The sequence below is a fragment of the Salvelinus alpinus genome, chromosome 5 (assembly GCF_045679555.1).
Source record: "Salvelinus alpinus chromosome 5, SLU_Salpinus.1, whole genome shotgun sequence".
Lineage (NCBI taxonomy): Eukaryota > Metazoa > Chordata > Actinopteri > Salmoniformes > Salmonidae > Salvelinus > Salvelinus alpinus.
Window position 1 is genome coordinate 76,266,981 of NC_092090.1, and position 27,434 is coordinate 76,294,414.

The following is a 27,434-nucleotide window of genomic DNA, read 5'->3' on the forward strand; positions in this document are numbered from 1 at the left end:
TACATCACTTTCCCCAACAATACAATTAAAGAAATGGTATACAGTATTGATTAATTCTTACAAAACAGTTATAACACAACTAAAATACACAGGTCATATATGATATAATGGTTGAATCAATTACTTAATCTTGACCAAACATGGTCTCTGGCATATCCCATTCTCCAATCCGAGAAAGTGAGGAGTGTGTGAGGGACCAATAAACCCATAATGGTGTGATAACTTACTTTAATACCTGTATCTTTCTCTAGGTGAGTCTAACCTGGGGGTGGCCAGGTTGGGTGTTGGGGCTGCAGGCAGTTTCTTGGGGGTTGTGTATTGGGGTGTCTAGACAATGCTCCGATAGATAATCTCATTAGGGAAGTTTCCCCTGCAGGCCCAAGTTTCTCCATGCTGAAAGGCACTGTATGGGCCAGCAATTAACTATCAGTTAGCACCACAGGCAAGACACCACAGACTGAAAGAGACAGAGGGAGAGAGAGATAAAGACCGGGCAAAACCTCCCTGCCAATCCGAAGGAGCCCTCCCTCCCACAATCATCATCGTCCAGGCAAATCCACAAGTGTCCATAGGCTAGATGTCTCCTCCTCTATCCACCTCTGTTACCATTGGCTAAACAAATGCTAAACTCTAAATGGAAAACCATTCACAGCACTTCAGCAGAGTTCCTCCTAGGTCATCTCCACTTCCTCTGGCACTTAAAGTACCTCAAATACCCTCAATAGATCTAAAAACTTTAATCAGGTAGAGTTTGAATTTAGAAATAATGTCTCTCACTCAGCTTTGTCTGACAAAACCAGGCAGTTTTCAAACAATCCCTATACAATTAGTTAGTATCTTTCATTGTATGCTTATGTGTACATATTGAATACAGTACCTCCAGTGGTAGTATTGCATGGTCCAAGTTTCCATATAATTATTGTGATGTCTATTGTCTTTGTAATTTGCATCCGTGAATATCTAACATTTCCTTTGCAAATGGCTGTATCAAACCAGGAAACATCCATCTAATGGAACAGCAGTTGAACAGACCTCAGGAGAGGTTTACAACTAGAAAGCTTGGCCTGTGAGGATATTGACTGGCTAGTTTAAAGAGCCCGTGTTGAGTCGGCGTATTTTACTCCCATTACTCCAACAGACCCACTCAGAGACCGGTATTGGATTTTCACACCACATGTTCTAACATTAATTCGAAAAGGCTATTCCGGATATAAAAAAAAAGGCATATGCAGTATGCATAACGTTTCCACCAATCTCCCTGCAGAGACGACCAGCCTGCCAACAGCACTATGAGCTTTAGGAAGTGTGATGTGGTTTCATTCTCCTGATATGTGAAACCAATTGTTGCTGAGGAGTTATTAAATCACAGATTCAGTGTTACTCTCCACACTTTGCACTTCTGAGGGAAAATGCATATTCCCAGGGCTACTTGTGCTGTCTCCCCCTCGTGAGCTTTCCAGCAGGGGCTTACTTCCAGTCACCCAGCATCAGTCCCCTCAGAGCCATGTCATGGGATATCAAAACAAGGAGGGCACAGCTCTTTGTGATTACAAGAGTGTGACTATTTCAGGAAATGGAGAAGGGACCTATTTTGATGTTGAATCGTTTTAAGTCGTCACTGTTGAAAGGCTTAGAGCAGAGATGGGCAACTGGCCGCTCGCGGGCAAAAGGCCCTCGGATGAATTCCCTCCCACCACAAAATAAATGAGGGGGCCCCTCATGAGAAGTTGATTATGTTTTGTGGCCCCCATCAAAGTTGCCCATCTCTGGCTTACAGGGAAGTCTAATGTGAGAATGTCAGTGTCAGAGCTAAGGTGTACATTTCAGCAGTGGCAATCCCATTACGCAGTGAAGATGGAGGTGACAGGTGTGATAGCCAGGCCGCTGTATGTGGCAGAGGACACAGGCCAGAGTCAGGGTGGCAGGTCTACTGTTATATTTTACAGCTGTTGCCGTCTGCTTTATTTAGACTTGGGCAACACATCAGGGGGATTGCGGCCTTGACGATAATGACTGAGTTAAGTACTGGTGAAGCTAACTATAATCACACCATGAAGTGACCCAAAGAGTCGTCAATCAATCTCTATGAATGATTTCAGTCAACACTGAAGCACTGGGCTGTAGATATGACAAACAAAGTATATTCCCAACATACCAATATATGAAGAGGAATAAACACCATCCGCCCAAACTCTCTCGACACTGGATGTAATACAGTTGTTGAAAGTGATACCATTACCAGGGGTGGCAGGAAGCCTAGTGGTTAGAGTGTTGAGCCAGTAACTGAAAGGTTGCTAGATCGAATCCCCGAGCTGACAAGGTAAAAATCTGTCGTTCTGCCCCTGAACAAGGCAGTTAACCCACTGTTCCTAGGACGTCATTGTAAATAAGAATTTGTTCTTAACTGACTTGCCTAGTTAAATGAAAAATAAAATAAATAAATTGCCAAAGCTGACATGGCATAGAGATTAAGGGATGCCAAACACTAGATTTACAGTATTTAAAAATTAACTTAGTTGCTCAGTTTGTGTCAATAGTGTAGCTAATGTATCCTGACTGTTCTCCCACACAGATGAGTCTACTAGGGCACATCCTCCCTGCAAAGCATTTGCCCACAGTGGAGTCTATGGCGGGGCCACTGTCCAGGCCCCTGTGTCTGCTCACTGATCACCTTTACCACTGATGCTCTACCTCCCAGGTGTCAGTCTCTAGATCCCCTTGTGCTCAATTGTTAACAGCTGCCAATACACAGCCGGGACGATGGATCAGACGGCTCTCCTCCAGCCCAATAAAGAGCCCCTGCAGTAGGCCGACGAGAAATCTCACACCTTCGGCCCACATTAGCTATGCAGCATGCCCTTTTGATGCCTTAATTGGTCACTTTGATGGGTTTGTATAGGTAGCAGTCGCTGGCTGAAGACAACCTGATGTCAGTGGAGCTCCAAGCCCTTTGACGCAGCCTTCTGGTACATAACCTCAAACATGGGAAAGACTCACACTTGTCATGAGAAATGGTTCAACCTGACAATAGAGCCATTACATAGTTATTTTGTGGTTGTTAGCTGACCATTTAATTTCAAGTGCTGTAAATCATTTTTAGCTATAAACAATAACAACAGTGCATAACTACCGTGTTTTCAGAAAGTATTCCCACTCCTTGACTTTTTCCACATTTGGTTGAGTTACAGCCTGCATTTAAAATGTATTAAATTTAGATTTTGTGTCACTGGCCTACGCAAAATGACGTATAATGTAAAAGTGGAATTATGTTTTTACACATTTTTACAAATGAATTCAAAATGAAAAGCTGAAATGTCTTGAGTCAGTAAGTATTCAACCAATAAATAAGTTCAGCAGTAAAAATTTGCTTAACAAGTCACATAATAAGTTGAACTCACATAATAAGTTGAACTGTGCAATAATAGTGTTTAACATTATTTTTGAATGACTACCTCACCTCCGTACCCCACACATACAGATAATTGTAAGGTCCCTCCTTCGAGCAGTGAATTTCAAACACAGATTCAACCATAAAGATCAGGGAGGTTTCCCAATGAAGGGCACCTATTTGTAGATGGGTAAAAAAAAGCAGACATTGAATATCCCTTTGATCATGGTGAAGTTATTAATTACACTTTGGATGGTGTATCAATACACCAAGTCACGATAAAGATACAGGTGTCCTTCCTAACTCAGTTGCTGGAGAGGAAGGAAACCGCTCAGGGATTTAACTATGACGCCAATGGTGACTTTAAAACAGTTACAAAGTTGAATGGCTGCGATGGATCAACAACATTGTAGTTAATCCACAATACTAACCTAAATGACAGATTGAAAAGAAGGAAGCCTGTACAGAATACAAATATTCCAAAACATGCAACCTGTTTGCAATAAGGCACTAAAGTAAAACTGCAAAAGATATGGCAAAGAAATGTACTTTATGTACTTTTTAACCAACTTGTCAGAGCTTGAAGAATTTTTGTTATTGTACAATCCAGGTGTGTTAAGTTCTTAGAGACTTACAGCTGTAATCACTGCCAAAGGTTCTTCTATAAAGTATTGAATCAGGAGAGTGAATACTTACGTAAATTATATGTTTCTGTATTTCATTTTCAATAAATTTGCTAAAATTTCTACAAACATGTTTTCACTTTGTCATTATGGGGTATTGTGTGTAGATCAGTGATATATATATTTTTACTTAATCCATGCTGAATTCAGGCTGTAACAACAAAATGTGGAATAAGTCAAGGGGTATGAATACTTCATGACTGCACTGTATGATGTTCCTAATCAGTGCATCTTACAGATGATTGCACAATAAGAACACAGGATAAATTATGATTGATCTAGTGACAACACTCCCTTTATCCTCTGCAAAACACACGGAAATATGAAAACAGTGTGAATTCCCTCAACTAGAAAATGTGGAGTCAGTGAAGCAGTGTAATGTTTTGGTAAATTACATTTTCATTCTTTGGCTGAACTTAGATAATATAGGTACAGTTTAAGTTGGAAGTTAACACCGTAGCCAAATATATTTAAACTCAGTTTCTCACAATTCCTGAAATATAATCATAGCAAAAATTCCCTGTTTTAGGTCCGTTAGGGTCACCACTTTTTTAAAGAATGTGAAATGTCAAAATAAAAGTGGAGAGAATGATTTATTTCAGCTTTGATTTCTTTCATCACATTCCCAGTGGGTCAGAAGTTTACATACACTCAATTATTATTTGGTAGCATTTTCTTTAAATTGTTTAACTTGGGTCAAACGTTTTGGGTAGCCTTCCACAATAAGCTTCCCACAATAAGTTGGGTGAATTTTGGCTCATTCCTCCTGGCAGAGCTGGTGTAACTGGGTCAGGTTTGCAGGCCTCCTTGCTCACACACGCTTTTTCAGTTCTGCCCACAAATTTTCTATAGGATTGAGGTCAGGGCTTTGTGATGGCCACTCCAATACCTTGACTTTGTTGTCCTTAAGCCATTTTGCCACAACTTTGGAAGTATGCTTGGGGTCATTGTCCATTTGGAAGACCCATTTGCGACCAAGCTTTAACTTCCTGACTGATGTCTTGAGATGTTGCTTCAATATATCCACATAATTTTCCTGCCTCATGATGCCATATATTTTGTGAAGTACACCAGTCCCTCCTGCAGCAAAGCACCCTCACAACATGATCCTGCCACCCCCGTGCTTCATGGCTGGGATGGTGTTCTTCGTCTTGCAAGCCTCCCCCTTTTTCCTCCAAACATAACGATGGTCATTATGGTCAAACAGTTCTATTTTTGTTTCATCAGACCAGAGGACATTTCTCCAAAAAGTACGATCTTTGTCCCCATGTGCAGTTGCAAACCGTAGTCTGGCTTTTATTATGGCGGTTTTGGAGCAGTGGCTTCTTCCTTGCTGAGCGGCCTTTAAGGTTATGTCAATATAGGACTCGTTTTACTGTGGATATCGATACTTTTGTACCTGTTTTCTCCAGCATCTTCACAAGGTGCTTTGCTGTTGTTCTGGCATTGAGTTTCACTTTTCGCACCAAAGTATGTTTATCTCTAGGAGACAGAATGCATCTCCTTCCTGAGCGGTATGACGGCTGCGTGGTCCCATGGTATTTATACTTGCGTACTATTGTTTGTACAGATGAACGTGGTACCTTCAGGTGTTTGGAAATCGCCCCAAAGATGAACCAGACTTGTGGAGGTCTACAATTTTTTTTCTGAGGTCTTGGATGATTTCTTTTGATTTTCCCATGATGTCAAGCAAAGAGGCACTGAATTTGAAGGTAGGCCTTGAAATACATCTACAGGTACACCTCCAATTGACTCAAATTATGTCAATTAGCCTATCAGAAGCTTCTAAAGCCATGACATAATTTTCTGGAATTTTCAAAGCTGTTTAAAGGCACAGTCAACTTAGTGTATGTAAACTTCTGACCCACTGGAATTGTGATAGTGAATTATAAGTGAAATAATCTGTCTGTAAACAACTGTTGGAAAAATGACTTGTCATGCACAAAGTAGATGTCCTAACCGACTTGCCAAAACTATAGTTTCTTAACAAGAAAGTTGTGGAGTGGTTGAAAAACGAGTTTTAATGACTCCAACCTAAGTGTATGTAAACGTCTGACTTCAACTGTAGGTACTTAACTTATCCCTGCTGACAGAGACAGAGGTTGAAACACTGAAAAAAAATCACTTACCAACCCCCTCTGCCTGATCAAGGCTTGGAGAAGACAGATCTCACTATTTCAAGGGGATGGGGAGCACACATTTGGTCCACCCCATAAGAAAACAAAACTCAAATGTAGATTTCTTTGCAAAGGGGCAAATTACAAATTCACAGCACTTTATAAGAAACTTCTGGAAGTTATCCCCTCGTGTCTGGGACTTCACACATAAGTGTGCAAGCTCTTTGACTAAAATTGCAGAGCAAGACAAGGTGTCGTCTCAACATGACTGATACACAGGGGACATGTTGGCAGAAAAATGGACACTTTGCCACAGATTGTTTTGTTTAGGTGAAACTTGACTTGAGATTGTAGTTCGTAGAACGTGACATTGAGCTGGTCTTGCTAACAGATTTAAACTATATACAGCCATTACAACCAATACATTACCATTATAGCTGCCGGGGATTGAAGTTCAAACTCAACCTAACTATGAAAATAAACAGAACATTTCAGTTCAAAACACCAAGTAATGAAAATATGTATTAAAGAAATTGAATGGGATCTTAAGCACTTAGAAATTTCAAAAATATTGTACGAATTAGAATTCATAACATATGATATACGAATTGGATAACTTTGTACACGATTGGGCACAATTTTCAAGGACCCGTTTTGGCTCGTGAGGGCTACTTTCAAAACTACTGGCTGAAATTATACAGCCAGTATAATTAAAGAGCACCAAGACCAGATAAAAGCGTATCACGTATATTTTTGGTTTGTGACATCTTTAATGTGGCAAGTTAATATGTAAAGAACAACAACTCCCCAGCCTGTGCCAAGGTTTAAGGAAGAAAAACCTCTCAGCCATTATACATTCCCACAAGAAGCTCAGCAGCAGAAATACAAAACAGTATTTTACACCAAAAAATACAAACATCCATTTACAGATAGGTAGTCAAGCAAGACTTGTTCGGGTGATGTCCTTTACAATTATTTGTTCATAATTTCTTCCTTTTTAAAAAGTCTTCTAAAGACAATTTACAAGAAACATATGGTAAATATCCTTTTTATAGAAACAATCTGTAAAAAAAAAACATTCTAATGTCGTCCTCTGAGTTGACATCGAATTTAAACATATTTACCAAGGCATTTTCTCTGAATTAGGAACATCCACACTTGACCCCAACGCTAAATAAACACCCGGACCACGTAAGAGTTGCTTCATTTGAGAATATGTTTTAAATGTGATATGTACAAAAGCTAATTCAGACTAATCCAAAACATCACTTTGTCTATTATTCTGAGCAATGCTGGTGACAGGACCTCTTCCTGGTAAAGAAGGGTCCTCCAAGCTACAAATCCACAGAGAAACAAAAGGACAAAATCAAACAAGACTTGATATAATACAGTTGAGTACAAAAATAGAACATGAACAAGAGACAAATCACAGACATCCCACTTGGAAGTGTAAACATATCAAATCTGCTACAGGTTATTAGGCTTTGGAGAAGTAGGGTCCTCAACATTGCTTTAGGAGCCCTATATAAAACTCTGGTTTGCAGTCCTCAGTAAATCTTAGTGTCCATGAAAATGTAGGTCACATACAAATGTGGATTTCTTGCCGTTCAGATTCTTATATCAATGTGTATGGATAGAAGTTGGCTGGCACCTGTGATATGTTGCCATGGCACATTTCATCATGTTGAAGCACCTCAGCGTGGGATGTTGCATTCCAACAACAAGGATTTAGCTGCAGTTGAAACATACAGTAAAAGCAGGCCAAATTCTAGTCCCCATTACTTGTGCAAGATGTATACATCACAGCCAAGGATGCCAACTGCATTGCATGCTAAGAATGTTTCTACATAGCAACAATCCACCACCAATTCTGACCATTTAACTTACAGTAAGCATAGATCATCATTCTACACCTTTTCCCATTTTCATGTGAAAGACTATGGAGAGCTTGGTTAGCTGACAGGTGTGATAAGTGTAAATGGCACTTTGCAAAATTGTTGTTAAACAAAAAACATTCCCAGTCATCCAGTGTCAAGAGCAGAACAGTGCGCATTTGCACATTTTCACTTCAAGAGCTTTTTTCCATTAAGACAGCATTAGACCAACTGCACCAACACAGAGACACGAGCTGCAGTGACATGTACCATTCCATTGTTTCAAGACAAGGGAGGAAGTGGAGGGGTTTGATGGTAGTCAGGTCTAGCTCGAAGGAGTGGCCTGGGTTTGTTCAATCTTGTAGCAGTGGCTCAGATGTCCATGTAATCATCCTCCTCATCCCCATCGTCTGATTCACTCTCCAGAGAGGACTCCTGGCTGGAGGTCTCCTGCACCTCCAGGGCCGGCTGTTTCAGCGTCTCCTTCTTCACTGTGGCCGCCGACTGGGAGGACAGGATCACGTTCTATACAGGAACAGGAGCAGAGAACAGCAGGGTTTAGTTTCACTGACAGACAGGGTGAGAAGACAGAAAGTTGCCAGAAAGATAGAGAAATAGATAGGATAAAGAGAGATAAATAGAGAGAGAGAGAGAAATAGATAGGATAGAGAGAGATAAATAGATAGGATAGAGAGAGAGCGATACATAGATAGGATAGGGAGAGAGAGATAAATAGATAGGAGAGAGAGATAGGATAGAGATAAATAGATATAAAGGAGAGATAAATAGATAGGAGAGAGAGAATAGAGAGAGATAAATAGATACAGTGAGGGGGGAAAGTATTTGATCCCCTGCTGATTTTGTACGTTTGCCCACTGACAAAGAAATGATCAGTATATCATTTTAATGGTAGGTTTATTTGAACAGTGAGAGACAGAATAACAACAAAAAAATCCAGAAAAACGCATGTCAAAAATGTTATAAATTGATTTGCATTTTAATGAGGGAAATAAGTAGAGGTCGACCGATTAATCGGAATGGCCGATTAATTAGGGGCGATTTCAAGTTTTCATAACAATCGGAAATCGGTAATTTTGGACGCCGATTTTGCCGATTATTATTATTATTTTTTTAAATATATATATATTTTTTTTTACACCTTTATTTAACTAGGCAAGTCAGTTAAGAACACGTTCTTATTTTCAATGATGGCCTAGGAACGGTGGGTTAACTGCCTTGTTCAGGGGCAGAACGACAGATTTTTACCTTGTCAGCTCAGGGAAACAATCTTGCAACCTTACAGTTAACTAGTCCAACGCTCTAACCACCTGCCTCACGAGGAGCCCACCTGTTACGCAAATGCAGTAAGAGGCCAAGGTAAGTTGCTAGCTAGCATTAAACTTATCTTATAAAAAACAATCAATCAATCAATCATAATCACTAGTTATAACTACACATGGTTGATGATATTACTAGTTTATCTAGCGTGTCCTGCGTTGCATATAATCGATGCAGTGCGCATTCGTGAAAAAGGACTGTCGTTGCGCCAACTTGTACCTAACCATAAACATCAATGCCTTTCTTAAAATCAATACACAGAAGTATATATTTTTAAACCTGCATATTTAGCTAAAAGAAATCCAGGTTAGCAGGCAATATTAACCAGGTGAAATTGTGTCACTTCTCTTGCGTTCATTGCACACAGAGTCAGGGTATATGCAACAGTTTGGGCCGCCTGGCTCATTGCGAACTAATTTGCCAGAATTTTACGTAATTATGACATAACATTGAAGGTTGTGCAATGTAACAGGAATATTTTGACTTATGGATGCCACCCGTTAGATAAAATACGGAACGGTTCCGTATTTCACTGAAAGAATAAACGTTTTGTTTTCGAGATGATAGTTTCCGGATTCGACCATATTAATGACCTAAGGCTCATATTTCTGTGTGTTATTATGTTATAATTAAGTCTAAGATTTGATAGAGCAGTCTGACTGAGCGATGGTAGGCACCAGCAGGCTCGTAAGCATTCATTCAAACAGCACTTTCGTGCGTTTTGCCAGAAGCTCTTCGCTGTGCTTCAAGCCTATCAACTCCCAAGATTAGCCTGGTGTAACCGATGTGAAATGGCTAGCTAGTTAGCGGGGTGCGCGCTAATAGCGTTTCAAACGTCACTCGCTCTGAGACTTGGAGTAGTTGTTCCCCTTGCTCTGCATGGGTAACGCTGCTTCGAGGGTGGTTGTTGTCGATGTGTTTCTGGTTCGAGCCCAGGTAGCAGCGAGGAGAGGGATGGAAGCTATACTGTTATGCTGGTAATACTAAAGTGCCTATAAGAACATCCAATAGTCAAAGGTATATGAAATACAAATCGTATAGAGAGAAATAATCCTATAATTCTTATAATAACTACAACCTAAAACTTCTTACCTGGGAATATTGAAGACTCATGTTAAAAAGAACCACCAGCTTTCATATGTTCTCATGTTCTGAGCAAGGAACTTAAACGTTAGCTTTCTTACATGGCACATATTGCACTTTTACTTTCTTCTCTGACACTTTGTTTCTGCATTATTTAAACCAAATTGAACATGTTTCATTATTTATTTGAGGCTAAATTGATTTTATTGATGTATTATATTAAGTTAAAATAAGTGTTCATTCAGTATTGTTGTAATTGTCATTATTACAAATAAAAAAATCGTCCGATTAATCGGTATCGGCTTTTTTTTGTCCTCCAAAAATCGGTATTGGTATCGGTGTTGAAAAATCATAATCGGTCGACCTCTAGAAATAAGTATTTGACCCCTATGCAAAACATGACTTAGTACTTGGTGGCAAAACCCTTGTTGGCAATCACAGAGGTCAGACGTTCTTGTAGTTGGCCACCAGGTTTGCACACATCTCAGGAGGGATTTTGTCCCACTCCTCTTTGCAGATCTTCTCCAAGTCATTAAGGTTTCGAGGCTGACGTTTGGCAACTCGAACCTTCAGCTCCCTCCACAGATTTTTTATGGGATTAAGGTCTGGAGACTGGCTAGGACACTCCAGGACCTTAATGTGCTTCTTCTTGAGCCACTCCTTTGTTGCCTTGGCCGTGTGTCTTGGGTCATTGTCACGCTGGAATACCCATCCACGACCCATTTTCAATGGTCTGGCTGAGGGAAGGAGGTTCTCACCCAAGATTTGAGGTTCTCACTCCACGAGGTGAGATCTTGTCCATCGTCCCTTTGATGAGGTGAAGTTGTCCTGTCCCCTTAGCAGAAAAACACCCCCAAAGCATAATGTTTCCACCTCCATGTTTGACGGTGGGGATGGTGTTCTTGGGGTCATAGACAGCATTCCTCCTCCTCCAAACACGGCGAGTTGAGTTGATGCCAAAGAGCTCCATTTTGGTCTCATCTGACCACAACACTTTCACCCAGTTGTCCTCTGAATCATTCAGATGTTCATTGGCAAACTTCAGACGGGCATGTACATGTGCTTTCTTGAGCAGGGGGACCTTGCGGGCGCTGCAGGATTTCAGTCCTTCACGGCGTAGTGTGTTACCAATTGTTTTCTTGGTGACTATGGTCCCAGCTGCCTTGAGATCATTGACAAGATCCTCTCGTGTAGTTCTGGGCTGATTCCTCACCGTTCTCATGATCATTGCAACTCCACGAGGTGAGATCTTGCATGGAGCCCCAGGCCGAGGGAGATTGACAGTTCTTTTGTGTTTCTTCCATTTGCGAATAATCGCACCAACTGTTGTCACCTTCTCACCAAGCTGCTTGGCGATGGTCTTGTAGCCCATTCCAGCCTTGTGTAGGTCTACAATATTGTCCCTGACATCCTTGGAGAGCTCTTTGGTCTTGGCCATGGTGGAGAGTTTGGAATCTGATTGATTGATTGCTTCTGTGAACAGGTGTCTTTTATACAGGTAACAAGCTGAGATTAGGAGCACTCCCTTTAAGAGTGGGAGTGGGAGCCAGACAGACACTTGCCAGACACCTGGGAGCCAGAAATCTTTCTGATTGAGAGGGGGTCAAATAGTTATTTCCCTCATTAAAATGCAAATCAATTTATACCATTTTTGACATTCGTTTTTTCTGGATTTATTTGTTGTTATTCTGTCTCTCACTATTCAAATAAACCTACCATTAAAATTATAGACTGATCATTTCTTTGTCAGTGGGCAAACGTACAAAATCAGCAGGGGATCAAATACTTTTCCCCCTCACTGTAGGAGAAAGAGAAAGGAAGAGAGAGAGAGCACCTTGAGTCTCTGCTTGGTTTCCTCTGAAATACTTCCTTTGGGGGAGAGCAGGGTGGGAGTAGGCGGGGTGACGGTGATCTCCGGGGGGAACTTGGTGACGGTGGAGGGGATGAAGAGCTTTGGCATGTTGGGGGGGATGCGTGAGCGGATACGACTAGGGTCCGAAATCTTGGACTGCTCACTGCTGCCATACAGCTGCTGGTCTAAACAACAGAGGCGGTAGAGACAGATGGGACAGAGAAACATTGTGATAACTTCTCACATGGATCCTCCCCTTATTGGAATTCCTACTTGGTAATTCCTGGTTGTAAATGTTCTTACCTGAGCAGGGTTGTGTGGCACTACAGGAAGGAGGCTCGTCATGGTACCAGCCTGCAGCCTCCTGCCCTGGGGACACAGTGGCCAACTTCATTTGTTGGCAAAGATGAGACTCCTGCTGTCTGTAGGACAGTCCCTCTGGGGGCTCCTCACGTTCCTCTGGAGAAACACAACCACATCACCTGTCACAATCCATACAGCATTCAAAACACATACACCAGCACAGTGAAGAAAGACATAATGGCAGGCTCTCACTCATACTTCTGGGGTTGACAGAACAATTTCAGACTGATTCAGTATGCAGTGCACTATACTAACGCAACAATGTTTGCAATGACCAACATTAACACGAGCTTACTGGAAGACACATTTAATTTTTAATACACAGAAAAACAAAGCCACTGATTTCAAACAGTGCTCCAGGCTGCCATAACAGATCCCACAATGAAAGCTGGAGGAAAATAGGAAATACGAGGGAAAGTAATGCCTCAGCCTGCCTGCGAGATCCTCATGTAGCATCGTTCAGTAGCGCTCGCAGCCCTGCCAGCATATACAATCATCCACTCTCTCTCTACCCGACCTCTTCATTCAGGTTCATTCAGGTTGCCTGGGAAACCATTAGTAGATTTCAGTGTCGAGCTTCCTGATGCTGAGCATTGATCTCCTTAACCTCACACCTCACGTGTGCGCACTCATGTGGATGATACCCTCCTTAAATATTCAATGTACTCAACAATCAGGACGGTAAACTGAAGAGGCTTGACACGATTGTGTTATAAGGAAACACTGCATCATCAGGAGAACAGTGTTCCGAGTTAATGTTATGTCTTTATTTCAAACACTTCCATCTGTAAGTGTCAAATGTACTATGTACTAAGGAGACATTAGTGACTTACTAAACTAGAAATTCAATATTCAACCAGGTCATGACGTACAGAAGTTACATAACACAGCTCTGGGTGGGCAAGTGTGCCCCTTGCTGGCTGGCTATCTAATTACACAGAGACAGAGACAAACAGAGAGTGAGAGAAACAGAGCGAGAGAGAGAGAGAGAGAAGCTCTGACAGTTAAATCTGTCCTCCTCCCCTAGAGAAGCAGGTACAAAGCAGGGAATCATCAACTGCAGATACAGCACAGTGAAAAAAAACAGTTTGTAGCTAACTTACTGTGGCTGTTACAAATCTATTCACATTACAATATATTCTCCAAAGAGGATCCACACAATTTTATTGAAATGTTTGATGAACTTATCCTCTTTGTAGCAGCATATTTTAAACACGTTTTTTATCAGACCAGTTTAACAGGCAGTGCTACGGTTGTGTTTTATGAAATGTACTGCGAGAGGAGGGAGGAAAGAAACTGACCTGTTTGGGGGTGGAAGGCCATAGTTGAAGCAGGGTGGATAGGCAGGGGTGCTCTCCTGTGCTGGGGCTGACAATGCTCGTGGGAGCCGCTGGCTGGAGGTCTGGGCACCTTGCCATGGGGTTCGTACTGGAGTTTGGCTTGGCTGTCCTGGACAGACAGGGGGTGGCAGGCAGCGTGACTGAGCAGGACCGGGGTGGGCAGAGAGGCAGGGAAGAAGATGTCGCGGTGCTCCTTGGAGTACTTAGGTGTTGTCGGGGCATCACTGGCAGACTGATAAAGATAAAGACAGAGTGGCAGTAAGGAGGAGGAGCCTGACGGAGTGCAACCGGAAGAACACAGCCAATGGAAAATGGCATGAATACAGTTTCTGTTCGGTTTTCCCTCAAATAGGAACGTTTTAGACTGAATGCCAGGGACACATTGGATAACTGGGAAGGAGGAATTCGAGGCAGGGCACTGATAATGATATACAGCAGTAGTAAAGCTAATCAAATGAAGGTAAGAAGTCAGAGGGTCAGTGTAATTTCATCTCACTTTAAAGATTCAAACCAAATGAATGCACAAGATGGAGTCTAGATGACTTTCTATAATCTTATCATGACTCATGTCGAGGTTAAAGTTGGAATCCATTGCGGTGAAACTGAAACGTCCATTTGCTATATTACAATAACAAAGACATTACTTCCAACAACGAACACGGTTTGATTCTCTCTGACATCATTGCATGCGCGATAGAAGAGTATGTACTAAGACTTGTTAAATTTATTACTTTGCCGAATGTTCATCTCCTTTTCAAAAACAAAACAATAACAAATGTGCCTGGGGGCGACCAATGGCACCGCTTCACCTTCCGCGGGCCTCAGCTTTAAGGTAACATGACTATCAGGTTGCCACACAACACAAGGTTAGTCTGGATCAGTCAGCTGATCTACCGATAACATAGCTCACTTGGTATTTTTCTCAGGATCCCACTGCAGGGATTCCGAGTTGTTTATTACGAGGCTCCATGAGGGATTCATACAGGCTTCAACAAACCAACCAACCAAACCTCCAGCTGCAACAGGCCCACATCTCAGCTCAACACAGACCAACAGCAGCTCCTACAGGGTTCCATTGCGAGCTTTGAAGCTTCTTATATCATGAATTATACATAAAAGACATAGGAACACAATAAAGACCCTTTGCTCTGAGAATAAGTACCTAAGAGCACTGCAGCAGATTCTTCCGTGTAGCCTAGTTGTTGTTTCCACCATTCATTGAGTATCATATCAAGACTGCTTACAGCCAGACTGGTTTCAAAGTGGGTGGTCCCTTCTGCAATTACTGAGATGGGGTTTAAAAAGCAGCTTATCAGTCTGTGTATGTCATCTCCTGTTCTGATAATCTTTTAATTAAATTATTGCCTCTCCAAGTTATCGTTATAGCCAAGTTATCGTTACTCCAAATAACATAGTTCAAGGGCTGTCATTGTTTCTTTGAGACCTGAAGCTCCATATTCTTCATCGACTTTGGCAGGTGGCACTGAAGGCTTTGAGATGTGACCTGACTTCTTGGTAAGGAGGACAGAGTGCAAATGAGACCAAGGCCACCCACAAAATTTTGCAAATAAGTCCCAAGTAAATGGATGGGTGAAACAGCAAGATATTAAAAAGAATCCTGTCAATACACGACTAGCAGATCATCCCACCCACATGAGTAACAACCAGGCCCCTGCAGGGGAGTTTCTTAGCCTTTGCCAACCTCCTCTTTCCAGGTGTCAGCTCTGTCTCAAAGACCACATAGACCAGCAGTACAATAACAGCTTCGATACATGAACAATGGCAACTCCGCAACTCATTATAATTGAGTGTCTAGATATAAATTCATTATTTTCAGGCTCAGTAAAATGTAATCTCTATACACAAGAGAGGGCTCACAGTGTGCTCACTAATGTGAGGATCAATCGGTTTGGTGACTAGGCTACGTTGTATGAATCTTCTGTCTCCGTTCACAGGTGTGACTCAGTCATCTAGATTTGTGCACCTGAAAGAGCATAAAGTGAATAGGTGGCAGGGAGCTGAGGATCACCCCGAACACAGTCAATTTCTGCTCTGCTATATTAGCCCCATATACAGTGTCTTCAGAAAGTATTCATACCCCTTGACTTATTCCACATTGTTTTGTTACAGCCTGAACTCAAAATGGATCACTTTAAAAAAAAATTATCTACACATACAATACCCCATAATGACAAAGTGAAAACATGTTTTAGAAATGTTTGCAAATTGATTGAAAATGAAATACAGAATCTTCACAATACAGAATCAGCCAATACATGTTAGAATCACCTTTGTCATCGATTGCAGCTTTGAGTCTTTCTGGGTAAGTCTAAGAGCTTTCCACACCTGGATTGTACAGTATTAAAATTCTTCAAGCTCTGTTAAGTTGGTTGCTGATCATTGCTAGACATCCATTTTCAAGTCTTGCCATTGATTTTCAAGCCGATTAAAGTCAAAACTGTAACTTGGCCACTTAGGAACATTCAATGTCGTCTTGGTAAGCAACTCCAGTGTATATTTGGCCTTGTGTTTTCCTCTAGGATGTTGCCCGTGCTTAGCTCTATTCCGTTTCTTTTTATCCTAAAAAACTCCCTAGTCCTTGTCAATGACAAGCATACCCATAACATGATGCAGCCACCACCATGCTTGAAAATATGATTTGTGGTACTCCGTGACACGTTGTGTTTGCCTCAAACATAACGTTTTGTATTCAGGACATCATTTCTTTGCCACATTTTTTTGCAGTTTTACTTTAGTGCCTTATTGCAAACAAGATGTATGTTTTAGAATGTATTCTGTACAGGCTTCGTCTTTTCAATCTGTCATTTAGGTTAGTATTGTGGATTATCTACAATGTTGTTGATCCATCCTCAGATTTTACCTATCACAGCCAAACCATTCGCCTCATTGTGAAATCCCTCTCCGGCAACGGAGTTAGGAAGGGTTCCTGTATCTTTGCAGTGACTGGGTGTATTGATACACCATCCAAAGTGTAATTAATAACGTCACCATGTTCAAAGGGATATTCAAATTCTGCTTTTATTTTTACCCTTCTACCAACAGGTCCCCTTCTTTGAGAGGCATTGGAAAACCTCCCTGGTCTTCGTGGTTGAATCTGTGTTTAAAATTCACTGCTCGACTGGGGGACCTTACAGATAATTGTATGTGTGGGGTACAAAGATGAGGTAGTCATTCAAAAATCATGTTAAACACTATTATTGAGTCCATGCAACTTATTATACGACTTGTTAAGCAAATTGGTACTCCTGAACTCATTTAGGCTTGCCATTTACTGACATTTCAGCTTTACATTTTTTTTATCAATATGTAAACATTTGAAATTATGGGGTATTGTGTGTAGGCCAGTGACACCAAATCTCAATTTAATCAATTTTAAATTCAGACTAACAAAATGTGGAAAAAGTCCAGGGGTGTACTTTCTGAAGGCACTGTATTAGGCCTTACAAATAACAACCACTAGAATAGTAACTAGACCTTGAATACAAACAACAATGTCAATTAAATCTAAAACATGGATTAGTGAGTAAAATCACATGGGAAACCTAAATGTAGTGTGATAAATTGGACACACTGATGACAACTGACCACATTTACACACTGTTTGTTATGAAACCATCCTGCTTGGATCCAGCATCAAAGTCTTATCTACATTATGACTTACGATGCACACATACACAGAGCCTTTATAAGGCCATGATCACAACCCTTATCTGTATAAATTATGCTAAATAACTGTAAATTGTGAGCTATAGTAGCCTACCCATTGTTTTCTCCCTTTAGTATGCCGTACTGTGGTTTACATGACCGAGACAACAGGATGAGAGACCCTAGCCGGATGCGGAGGCAGTGGGAGTGGGATGGGGGCTCAGTGACGACCCACAGATGAGGCAGAAGAACTGATGATTTTTATAAAGAATGCGAGAGATAAACACAAAGCTCAGCTGCAATGATTATAGGTTAGAGTGAGCATCACACAACAAAGCTATTATAACGGGCTTTTCCCCCCAGTTTCACATTCAATATCACTAGCATTTTAATTTTAATTTGACTGTGTCTAGCGTCTCTGCATATGGCTGCAGAATAAACTTGTGTTAAATTCTCCCTATAGAATTCAAAATGTACCATTTCCTTTCATGTGCAAATAAGCAATGCTGCACATATCAATGGTAATACTCAGTTCAAACCAATAACAAGTTCTGCAACTACTGTGTGAAGACAGAGGACAAAAGGGAACATTCTCACTGCACCTGGGGTTATTTTAAGCACGGGCAGGATGGTGCAGAGAAATAAAGCCCTGGGATTTACCCAGCTAGAACACAGCTCATCTTACTACAGACAGACACGGCATGTTAATAGCTCACACCGTCTCACGTGCTCTATGGAAGAGAGAAGAACGTCAGTCCATTAGGAAACTCAATACTATGATCTAGTTGACAGCTTCTGCAGCCAGTCACTGCTGTGTTGCCCGCCCATGGCGCTCTGCAGGCTTCACAAGCTAACAGCACAGCACCCAAATAAGGGCAAACAGAACTAGCACAAAACCCCAGCTAGTTATTTCCCTCAGTTAGGCTACAGTGAATGGGTCCCAACAGCTGTTGCCTTATTGTGTCAATAAATAACCTTTACTATAACCACTGAGACCCTCAATCTGAAAGGACTGTCTTTCCTATACAGTCAGAGACACTAGCAGTCAGACATTGAGTAGAGTGTATTATTTGGCATTAGAGTAATTGAAACTCATTTGACACATACAGTGGATTCGGAAAGTATTCAGACCCCTTGACTTTTTCCACATTTTGTTAGGTTACAGCCTTATTCTAAAATTAATTAAATAATTTTCCTCATCAATCTCCACACAATACACCATAATGACAAATCGAAAATAGGTTTTAAGAAACGTTTGCAAATGTATTAAAGATTTTAAAAAACAGAAATACCTTATTTACATAAGTATTCAGACCCTTTGCTATAAGACTAGAAATTGAGCTCAGGCGCATCTTGTTTCCCATTGACCAACCTTGAAATATTTCTACAACTGATTGGAGTCCACCTGTGGTAAATTCAATTGATTAGACATAATTTGGAAAGGCACACACCTGTCTATATAAGATCCCACAACTGATAGATTCCACCAAGCCATCATTTCGAAGGAATTGTCCGTAGAGCTCCGAGACAGGATTGTGTCGAGGCACAGATCTGGTGAAGGGCAAAAATATATAAAAATGTACGCCGCATTGAAGGTCCCCTTCAAGAACACAGAGGCCTCCATCATTCTTAAATGAATGAAGTTTGGAACCACCGAGACTCTTCCTAGAGCTGGCCGCCCGGCCAAACTGAGCAATCGGGGGAGAAGGGCCTTGGTCAGGGAAGAGACCACGAACCCGATGGTCACTCTGACAGAGCTCCAGAGTTTCTCTGTAGAGATGGGAGAACCTTCCGGAAGGACAACCATCTCTGCAGCACTCCACCAATCAGGCCTTTACGGTAGAGTGGCCAGACGGAAGCCACTCCTCAGTAAAAGGCACATGACAGCCCGCTTGGAGTTTGCCAAAAGGCACCTAAAGGACTCTCAGACCATGAGAAACAAGATTCTCCGGTCTGATGAAACCAAGATCGAACTCTTTGGCCTGAATGCCAAGAGTCACGTCTGGGAGGAAACCTGGCACCATCCCTACGGTAAAGCATGGTGGTGGCAGCATCATGCGGTGGGGATGTTTTTCAGCAGCAGGGACTGGGAGACTAGTCAGGATAAAGGGAAAGATGAACGGAACAATGTACGGAGAGATCATTGATGAAAACCTGCTTCAGAGCGCTCAGGACCTCAGACTGGGGTGAAGGTTCACCTTCCAACAGGACAACAAACCTAAGCACACAGCCAAGACAACACAGGAGTGGCTTCGGGACAAGTCTCTGAATGTCCTTGAGTGGCCCAGCCAGAGTGCGGACTGCGGGATGCTGGCCTTCTGATAAACTTGGATTAGCTAACACAACGTGCCATTGGAACACAGGAGTGATGGTTGCTGATAATGGGCCTCTGTACGCCTACGTAGATATTCCATTAAAAAAATTAAATCTGCCGTTTCCAGCTACAATAGTCATTTACAACATTAACAATGTCTCCACTGTATTTCTGATCAATTCGATATTATTTTAAAGGACAAAAATGTGCTTTTCTTTCAAAAAACAAGGAAATGTCTAAGTGACCTCAAACTTTTGAATGGTAGTGTATATTTTTATAAATTTGCAAAGATTTCTAAAAACCTGTTTTCCTTTGTCATTGTGGGGTATTTGTGTGTAGATGAATGTGGAAAAAATCAAGGGGTCTAAATACTTTCTGAATGCACTGTACACTGTAGTTGCAAACGGGTGCTTTGAACACAATGGAAAGTGGTTAAAAGATGAGTTACAGCAGCCTTAGGGGAAAATAGTGAAATGACACAATGTGTAGTGCAAACAAAGTAGAGGCACAGACATACTTTAACATAATCAAGAAATAAACAAACATGCATCAAAATGGATAACGTATCTATTCAAAACGGTTTGTTCCCAGAAAGGAAAGAGGAAGTGACACAACAGAATGTGTCATGATTAACAATCATCGATTTTCCGGTATTTAGTGAGTAGAGTACTGTATCACTCCCCCAGGCCACCTATCCATGGCTGACAAGTTTCAAGTAGTACGGGGGAATTATTTAGATCTAGTTTAACATCTCGCGGATGGGGAAGACAACAAGCAATCAACCTCAAGTTTTATTTGAATTGTGGGACCACACATCCCTCGAATAGCTTCAATCAAAGCCCAGATAAATTGAAGAGAAGCCCTGGCTGTGGAACAACTCTCCAGTCAGATGAGCAGATGAAACTAATAAGAATATGATATCTGGATAATCAATTACTGACCAGTGCTTTGATTCAACTGGGATCATGGGATATATGGACATATTGAATGTTTACATTTGTGAGTGTTGTGTTTGTATGGGATCCATGTAGATGTAGAGTATATGCATGAAATATGCACGGCGTGTGTGTGTGTGTGTGTGTGTGGGCCAGGTCATCCTCCTACCTGTCGTTGTGCTGACGTGGCCATCTGTATCTGGCAGAACTTCACTGCTTGGTCCAGCGCCACATCCTCGTCCACCTGTCCACACCATGAGAGAAGAGAACAGAGACGATCAGAGCAACACATTCTTACACCGTTCATACAGCCACGTTAGCACCAATGATTCAGCTCCGGATGGCTAACACATAGCAAAGGGACTTAGTGTTTCCACTAAGCGCCACCTAAACAGCTGGTAATGTACATATTTTTGGCCAACTACTTATTGAACTTCATAAATTATCTAGGTTTCTTTACATTTAAAATGTTCAATTTGCTAGTCATACAAGTCCGTATAGCCTTTTCCCGGCAGGTGCAGATGCAGGCGGCTCGAGGAGCTACGTTATTTACTCAGACCGACAGACGAGGATACGGTGTGATGTCTGTGTGATAACCAGCATCGTGTTGCTGTTTTGATGAACTGCCTGGTACGGTACATTGACTGTTGCAATTCAAATTAGCTATGTTGCTGTTTGTGAATTAATGCTTTGATATTGACCTGCACTATCTCTCTCAAAAGGGAATCACGGGAAGCAAGTTTGTATAACCTGCTTTTTGAGACCTTCTGTGTGGATTACAGTGCATTCGGAAAGTATTCAGACCCCTTGAATTCTTCCACTTTGTTACATTACAGCCTTATTCTGAAACTGATTCAATTGTTTCCCCCCCCCCCCATCAATCTACACAAAATACCCCAAAATCCATATGCTTTGCTAATCAAATCACCCAGTTAATTAGTGTGCATGCACACCAGGGAAGAACGACTGCCCCCTCTCATTGAAGCGACAAAGTTCAAGGCTGACTCCGGTACTGCAGGCATTGTTTTCCTATAACAGGATACCCCATTATAGTGAATGGAAAAATGGCAATCTTCGTGGTCCATCTTTGTGTAAATAAATACATATTTTGAAGACAATCATGGTACCAATAATTGTTTGCATTACTGGCAATGCCCCTGGACCCCTTTAGACAGCCCTGGAAAAACCCTGGCTGAATAGTTTTTTATTTATTTGGCTGGCTACTCCATGTACTTAAGGAAAACACAGTAGTAATAGGAGAAGGTGGCCCTCATTAGGCCTCTCTCTGTTGAGGCTGTCTGCTCTCTGTCTGTCAGTAGATGTGTGCCTCTGTTAATTTTATTTAACTAGGCAATTTAGTTAAGAACAAATTCTTATTTACAATGACGGCCTACCCCGGCCAAACCCGGACGACGCTCGACCAATTGTGCGCTGACCTATGGGACTCCCAAGCCGGATGTGATACAGTCTGGATTCTAACCAGGGACTGTAGTGACGGCTCTTGCACTGAGATGCAGTGCCTTAGACCACTGCGCTCTGTGTGGGAGTCAGGAAGCTGATGCTGATGCTGCTGCACATGGAGTAGCACAAATGATGGAGTACTAATGGAGTAGCACACATGAAAGTAAGCCTCCATGTTCACATATCTCTCAAACAAGCTACTTTATTATGTGGTGGTGTGGTGTTAAAAACAGTTTGGTTCTGCATTGACGAACTACTGAAAGAGCTACTTCCTGTGTTTGGCACTCCAATATTGAACATAATAAATGGCTTCCTATCCTCTGGATGTGTACCAAACTCACTAAAAGTGGCAGTAATAAAGCCTCTCTTGAAAAAGCCAAACATTGACCTGAAAAATAAAAATAAAATTATGCCAATATCGAATCTCCCATTTCTCTCAAAATGTTTAGAAAAAGCAGTTGTGCAGCAACCCACTGCCTTCCCAAAGACAAATAATGCATATAAAACGCTTCAGTCTGGTTTTAGACCCCATCATAACACTGAGACTGCACTCGTGAAGGTGGTAAATTACCTTTTAATGGCGTCAGACCAAGGCTCTGCAAAGTGCTGCTTTTGACACCATCGCCACCACATTTTTTGGGAGAGATTTGAAACCCTAATTGGTCTACACGGACAAGATCTAGCCTGGTTCTTATCTGTCAGAAAGATATCAGATCGTCTCTGTGGATGGTTTGTCCTCTGACAAATCCGTTTGTAAATGTTGGTGTTCCTCAAGGTTGTGTTATCAAATCAAATTGTATTTGTAACATACACATGTTTAGCAGATGTTATTGCGGGTGTAGCGAAATGCTTGTGTTTCTAGCTCCAACAGTGCAGTAATATCTCACAATTCACAGCAATACACACAACCTAAACGTAAAATAATGGAATTAAGGAATATCTAAATATTAGAATGAGCAATGCCGGAGTGGCATAGACTAAATAGAGTAGAATACAGTATATACATATGAGATGAGTAAAGCAAAAATATGTAAACTTTAAAAGTGACTAGTGTTCCATTATTAAAATGGCCAGTGATTTCAAGTCCATGAATAAAGGGTCAGCAGCCTCTAAGGTGCAGTGTTACGTGACCGGGTGGAAGCCGCCTAGTGATGGCTATATAACAGTCTGATGGCCTTGAGATAGAAGCTGTCCTTCAGTCTTTGATGCACCTGTACAGACCTAGCCTTCTGGATGATAGAGGGGTGAACAGGCAGTGGCTCGGGTGGTTGATGATCTTTTTGGCCTTCCTGTGACATTGGGTGCTGTAGGTGTCCTGGAGGGCAGGTAGTTTGCCCCCGATGATGCGTTGGGCAAACCGCACCACCCTCTGGAGAGCCCTGCGGTTGGGGGCGGTGCAGTTGCCGTACCAGGTAGTGATACAGCCCAACAGGATGCTCTCAATTGTGCATCTGTAAATGTTTGTGAGGGTTTTGCCAAGACAAATTTCTGCAGCCTCCTGAGGTTGAAGAAGCCTTCTTCACCACACTGTCTGTGTGGGTGGACTATTTCAGATCGTCAGTGATGTTTAAGCCGTGGAACTTGAAGCTTTCCACCTGCTCCACTGCGTTCCAGTCGATGTGGATGGGGCATGCTCCCTCTGCTGTTTCCTGAAGTCCACAATCAGCTCCTTTGTTTTGTTGACATTGAGTGAGAGGTTATTTTCCTGGTACCACAATCCCAGGACCCTCACCTTCTCTCTGAGGGCTGTCTCGTCATTGTTGGTAATCCGGCCTACTACTGTTGTGTCTGCAAACTTGATGATTGTGCTGGAGGCGTGCGTGGCCATGCAGTCATGGGTGAACAGGGAGTACAGGAGGGGGCTGAGCAGACACCATTGTGGGGCTCCAGTGTTGAGGATCAGCGAAGTGGAGGTGTTGTTTCCTACCTTCACCAGCTGGGGGCGGCTGTCAGGAAGTCCATGACTCAGTTACACTGGGCGGGGTTCAGACCCAGGGCCCTGAGCTTAATGATGAGCTTGGAGGGTACTATGGTGTTGAATGCTGGGCTATAGTAAATGAAGACCATTGAAGAGCATTTTTACATAGGTATTCCTCTGTTGATCCATTGGGGCGGTAAGCAAACTGAAATGGGTCTTGGGTGTCAGGTAAGGTAGAGGTGATATGATCTTTAACTAGACTCTCAAAGCACTTCATGATGACAGAAGTGAGTGCTATGGGGCGATAGTCATTTAGTTCAGTTCCCTTTGCTTTCTTGGGTACAGGAACAATGGTGGACATCTTGCAGTAAGTGGGGACAGCAGACTGGGATAGGGAGAGATTGAATATGTCCGTAAACGCTCAAGCCAGCTGGTCTGCGCATGCTCTGAGAACGCAGCTCGGGATGCCGTCTGGGCCGGCAGCCTTGCGAGGGTTAACACGCTAAAATGCCATACTCACGTCGGCCACGGAGAAGGAGAGCCCACAGTCCTTGGTAGCGGGCCGCGCCGGTGGCACTGTGTTATCCTCAAAGCAGGCGAAGAAGGCTTTTATCATGTTCTGAAGCAAAACGTTGGTGTCCGCGACGTGGCTGGTTTTCCCTTTGAAATCCGTGATTGTCTGTAGACCCTGCCACATACGTCTCATGTCTGTGCCGTTGAATTGCTACTCCACTTTGTCTCCATACCAACGTTTTGCCTGTTTGATTGCCTTAGGAAGGAAATAACTACACTGTTTGTATTCTGCCTTATTCCCAGTCACCTTGCCATGGTTAAATGCGGTTGTTCGCGCTTTCAGTTTTGCGCAAATGCAGCCATCTATCCACTGTTTCTGGTTAGGGTACGTTTTAATAGTCACAGTGGGTACAACATCTCCTATACACTTCCGGATATACTCAGTCACCGCATCCGTGTATTCGTCAATGTTATTCTTAAGAGGCTACCCGGAACATATTCCTGTCCACGTGATCAAAACAATCTTGAAGCGTGGATTCCGACTGGTCAGACCAACATTGAATAGTCCTTAACACGGGTACTTCCTGTTTGAGTTTCTGCCTATAGGCAGGGAGGAGCAAAACGGAGTCGTGATCAGATTTGCCGAAGGGAGGGCGGGGGAAGGCCTTGTAGGCATTTCGAAAAGCTGAGTAGCAGTGGTCTAATGTTCTCAGAGCAGGTGCTACAGTCTTGTTGGTAGAACTTCGGTAGCGTTTTCCTCACATTTGCTTTGTTAAAATCCCCAGCTACAATAATGCGGCCTCAGTATATGTGGTTTCCAGTTTGCATAAAGTCCAGTGCAGTTCTTTGAGGGCCGTTGTGGTATCGGCTTGAGGGGGAATATACATGGCTGTGAGTATAACCGAAGAGAATTCTCTTGGGAGGTAATACGGTCGACATTTGATTGTGAGGTGTTCTAGGTCACAATCACACCATGAGTAGTTAATCATGAGGGGTACGAACAAAGAATCCAATTCAGGAAAGTCGTATTCCCAGTCATGATGTTGGTGAGTTACCGCCACTCTGATATCCAAAAGTTCTTTCTGGCTGTATGTAATAGCACAAAACATTTCCTAGCCTAATAGTGTAAGAAATAATACAAAAAATAAAAAAATACTGCAAAGTTATTTAGGAGCTGGAAGCAGAGCTACCCTATCTGTCAGCGCCATCTAACGATCACTATTGTTTTCATTATATATTCTATCTCTTGGTGATGTCCTTCGGAAACACAATGTCAACTTTCACTGCTGTGCGGATGACACACAGCTGTACATTTCAATAAAACATGGTGATGCCCCAAAATTGCCATCACTGGAAGCCTGTGTTTGGGACATAAGGAAATGGATGGCGGCAAATGTTTTACTTTTAAACAGAGATGCTAGATCTAAGACCCAAGAAACAAAGAGATCTGCTGTTGGATCTGACAATTAATCTTGATGGTTGTACAGTATCAAATAAAACTGTGAAGGACATCGGCGTTACTCTGGACCCTGATCCATATTTTGACTAACTATCAAGAATATTTCAAGGGCAGCTTTTTGTCCAGCTTCATAACAATTTTTTAAAACTTTTTGTCCCAAAATAATGCAGAAAATCTAATCCATGCTTTTGTCACTTCTAGATTAGACTACTGCAATACTCTACTCTCCGGCTACCCGGATATAGCACTAAATAAACTTCAGTTAGTGCTAAACACAGCTGCTAGAAACTTTACTAGAACCCCAAAATCTGATCATATTACTCCAGCGCTAGCCTCTCTACACTGGCTCCCTGTTAAGGCTAGGGCTGATTTCAAGATTTTACTGCTAACCTACAAAGCATTACATAGGCTTGCTCCTACTTATCTCTCCGATTTGGTCCTGCTGTACATACCTACACGTACCATACAGTGGTCACAAGACGCATGCCTCCTTATTGTCCCTTGAATTTCTAAGCAAACAGCTGGAGGCAGGGCTTTCTCCTATAGAGCAACATTTTTATGGAATGGTCTGCCTATCCATGTGAGAGACGGAGACTATGTCTCGACCTTTAAGTCTTTACTGAAGACTCATCACTTCAGTAGGTCCTATGATTGAGTGTAGTCTGGCCCAGGGATGCAAAGGTGAACGGCAAGGCACTGGAGCAACGAACCACCCTTGCTGTATCTGCCTGGCCTGCTCCCCTCTCTCCACTGGGTTCCTCTGCCTCTGACCCTATTACGGGGGCTGAGTCACTGGCTGACTAGTGCTCTTCGATGCAGTCCTTAAGAGGGGTGCGTCACTTGAGTGGGTTGAGTCACTGACGTGATCTTCCAGTCCGGTTGTCCGCTCGAGGTGTGGAGGAGAACTTCGTGGTCTATACTCAGCCTTGTCTCAGGGTAGTAAATTGGTAGTCTGTTGATATCCTTCTAGTGATGTGGGGGATGTGCTTTGGCAAAGTGGGTGGGATTATATCCTGCCTGGTTGGCCCTGTCCGGGAGTATCGTCAGACGGGGACACTGTGGCCCCCCTGTCTCAGCCTCCAGTATCTATGCTGCAATAGTCTATGTGCCGGGGGGATAGGGTCAGTCTG

General features: G+C 42.4%; 1 protein-coding gene across 5 annotated transcripts in view; it reads right to left on the reverse strand.

Moving 5' to 3' along the window:
- Window positions 1-6,938: 6,938 nt before the first annotated feature.
- LOC139576825 (calcineurin-binding protein cabin-1-like) overlaps window positions 6,939-27,434 on the reverse strand; it is a 64,496-nt gene continuing 44,000 nt past the window's right edge. For all 5 annotated transcript variants that reach the window (XM_071403340.1, XM_071403343.1, XM_071403342.1 and 2 more), the window contains 5 exons: window positions 21,123-21,197; window positions 14,000-14,270; window positions 12,639-12,794; window positions 12,318-12,520; window positions 6,939-8,587 (listed from right to left, as the gene is read on the reverse strand). In XM_071403340.1, coding sequence (XP_071259441.1) covers window positions 8,435-8,587; window positions 12,318-12,520; window positions 12,639-12,794; window positions 14,000-14,270; window positions 21,123-21,197 — 858 coding nt within the window. In that variant the 3' untranslated portion in view covers window positions 6,939-8,434. The remainder of the gene's footprint in view (window positions 8,588-12,317; window positions 12,521-12,638; window positions 12,795-13,999; window positions 14,271-21,122; window positions 21,198-27,434) is intronic.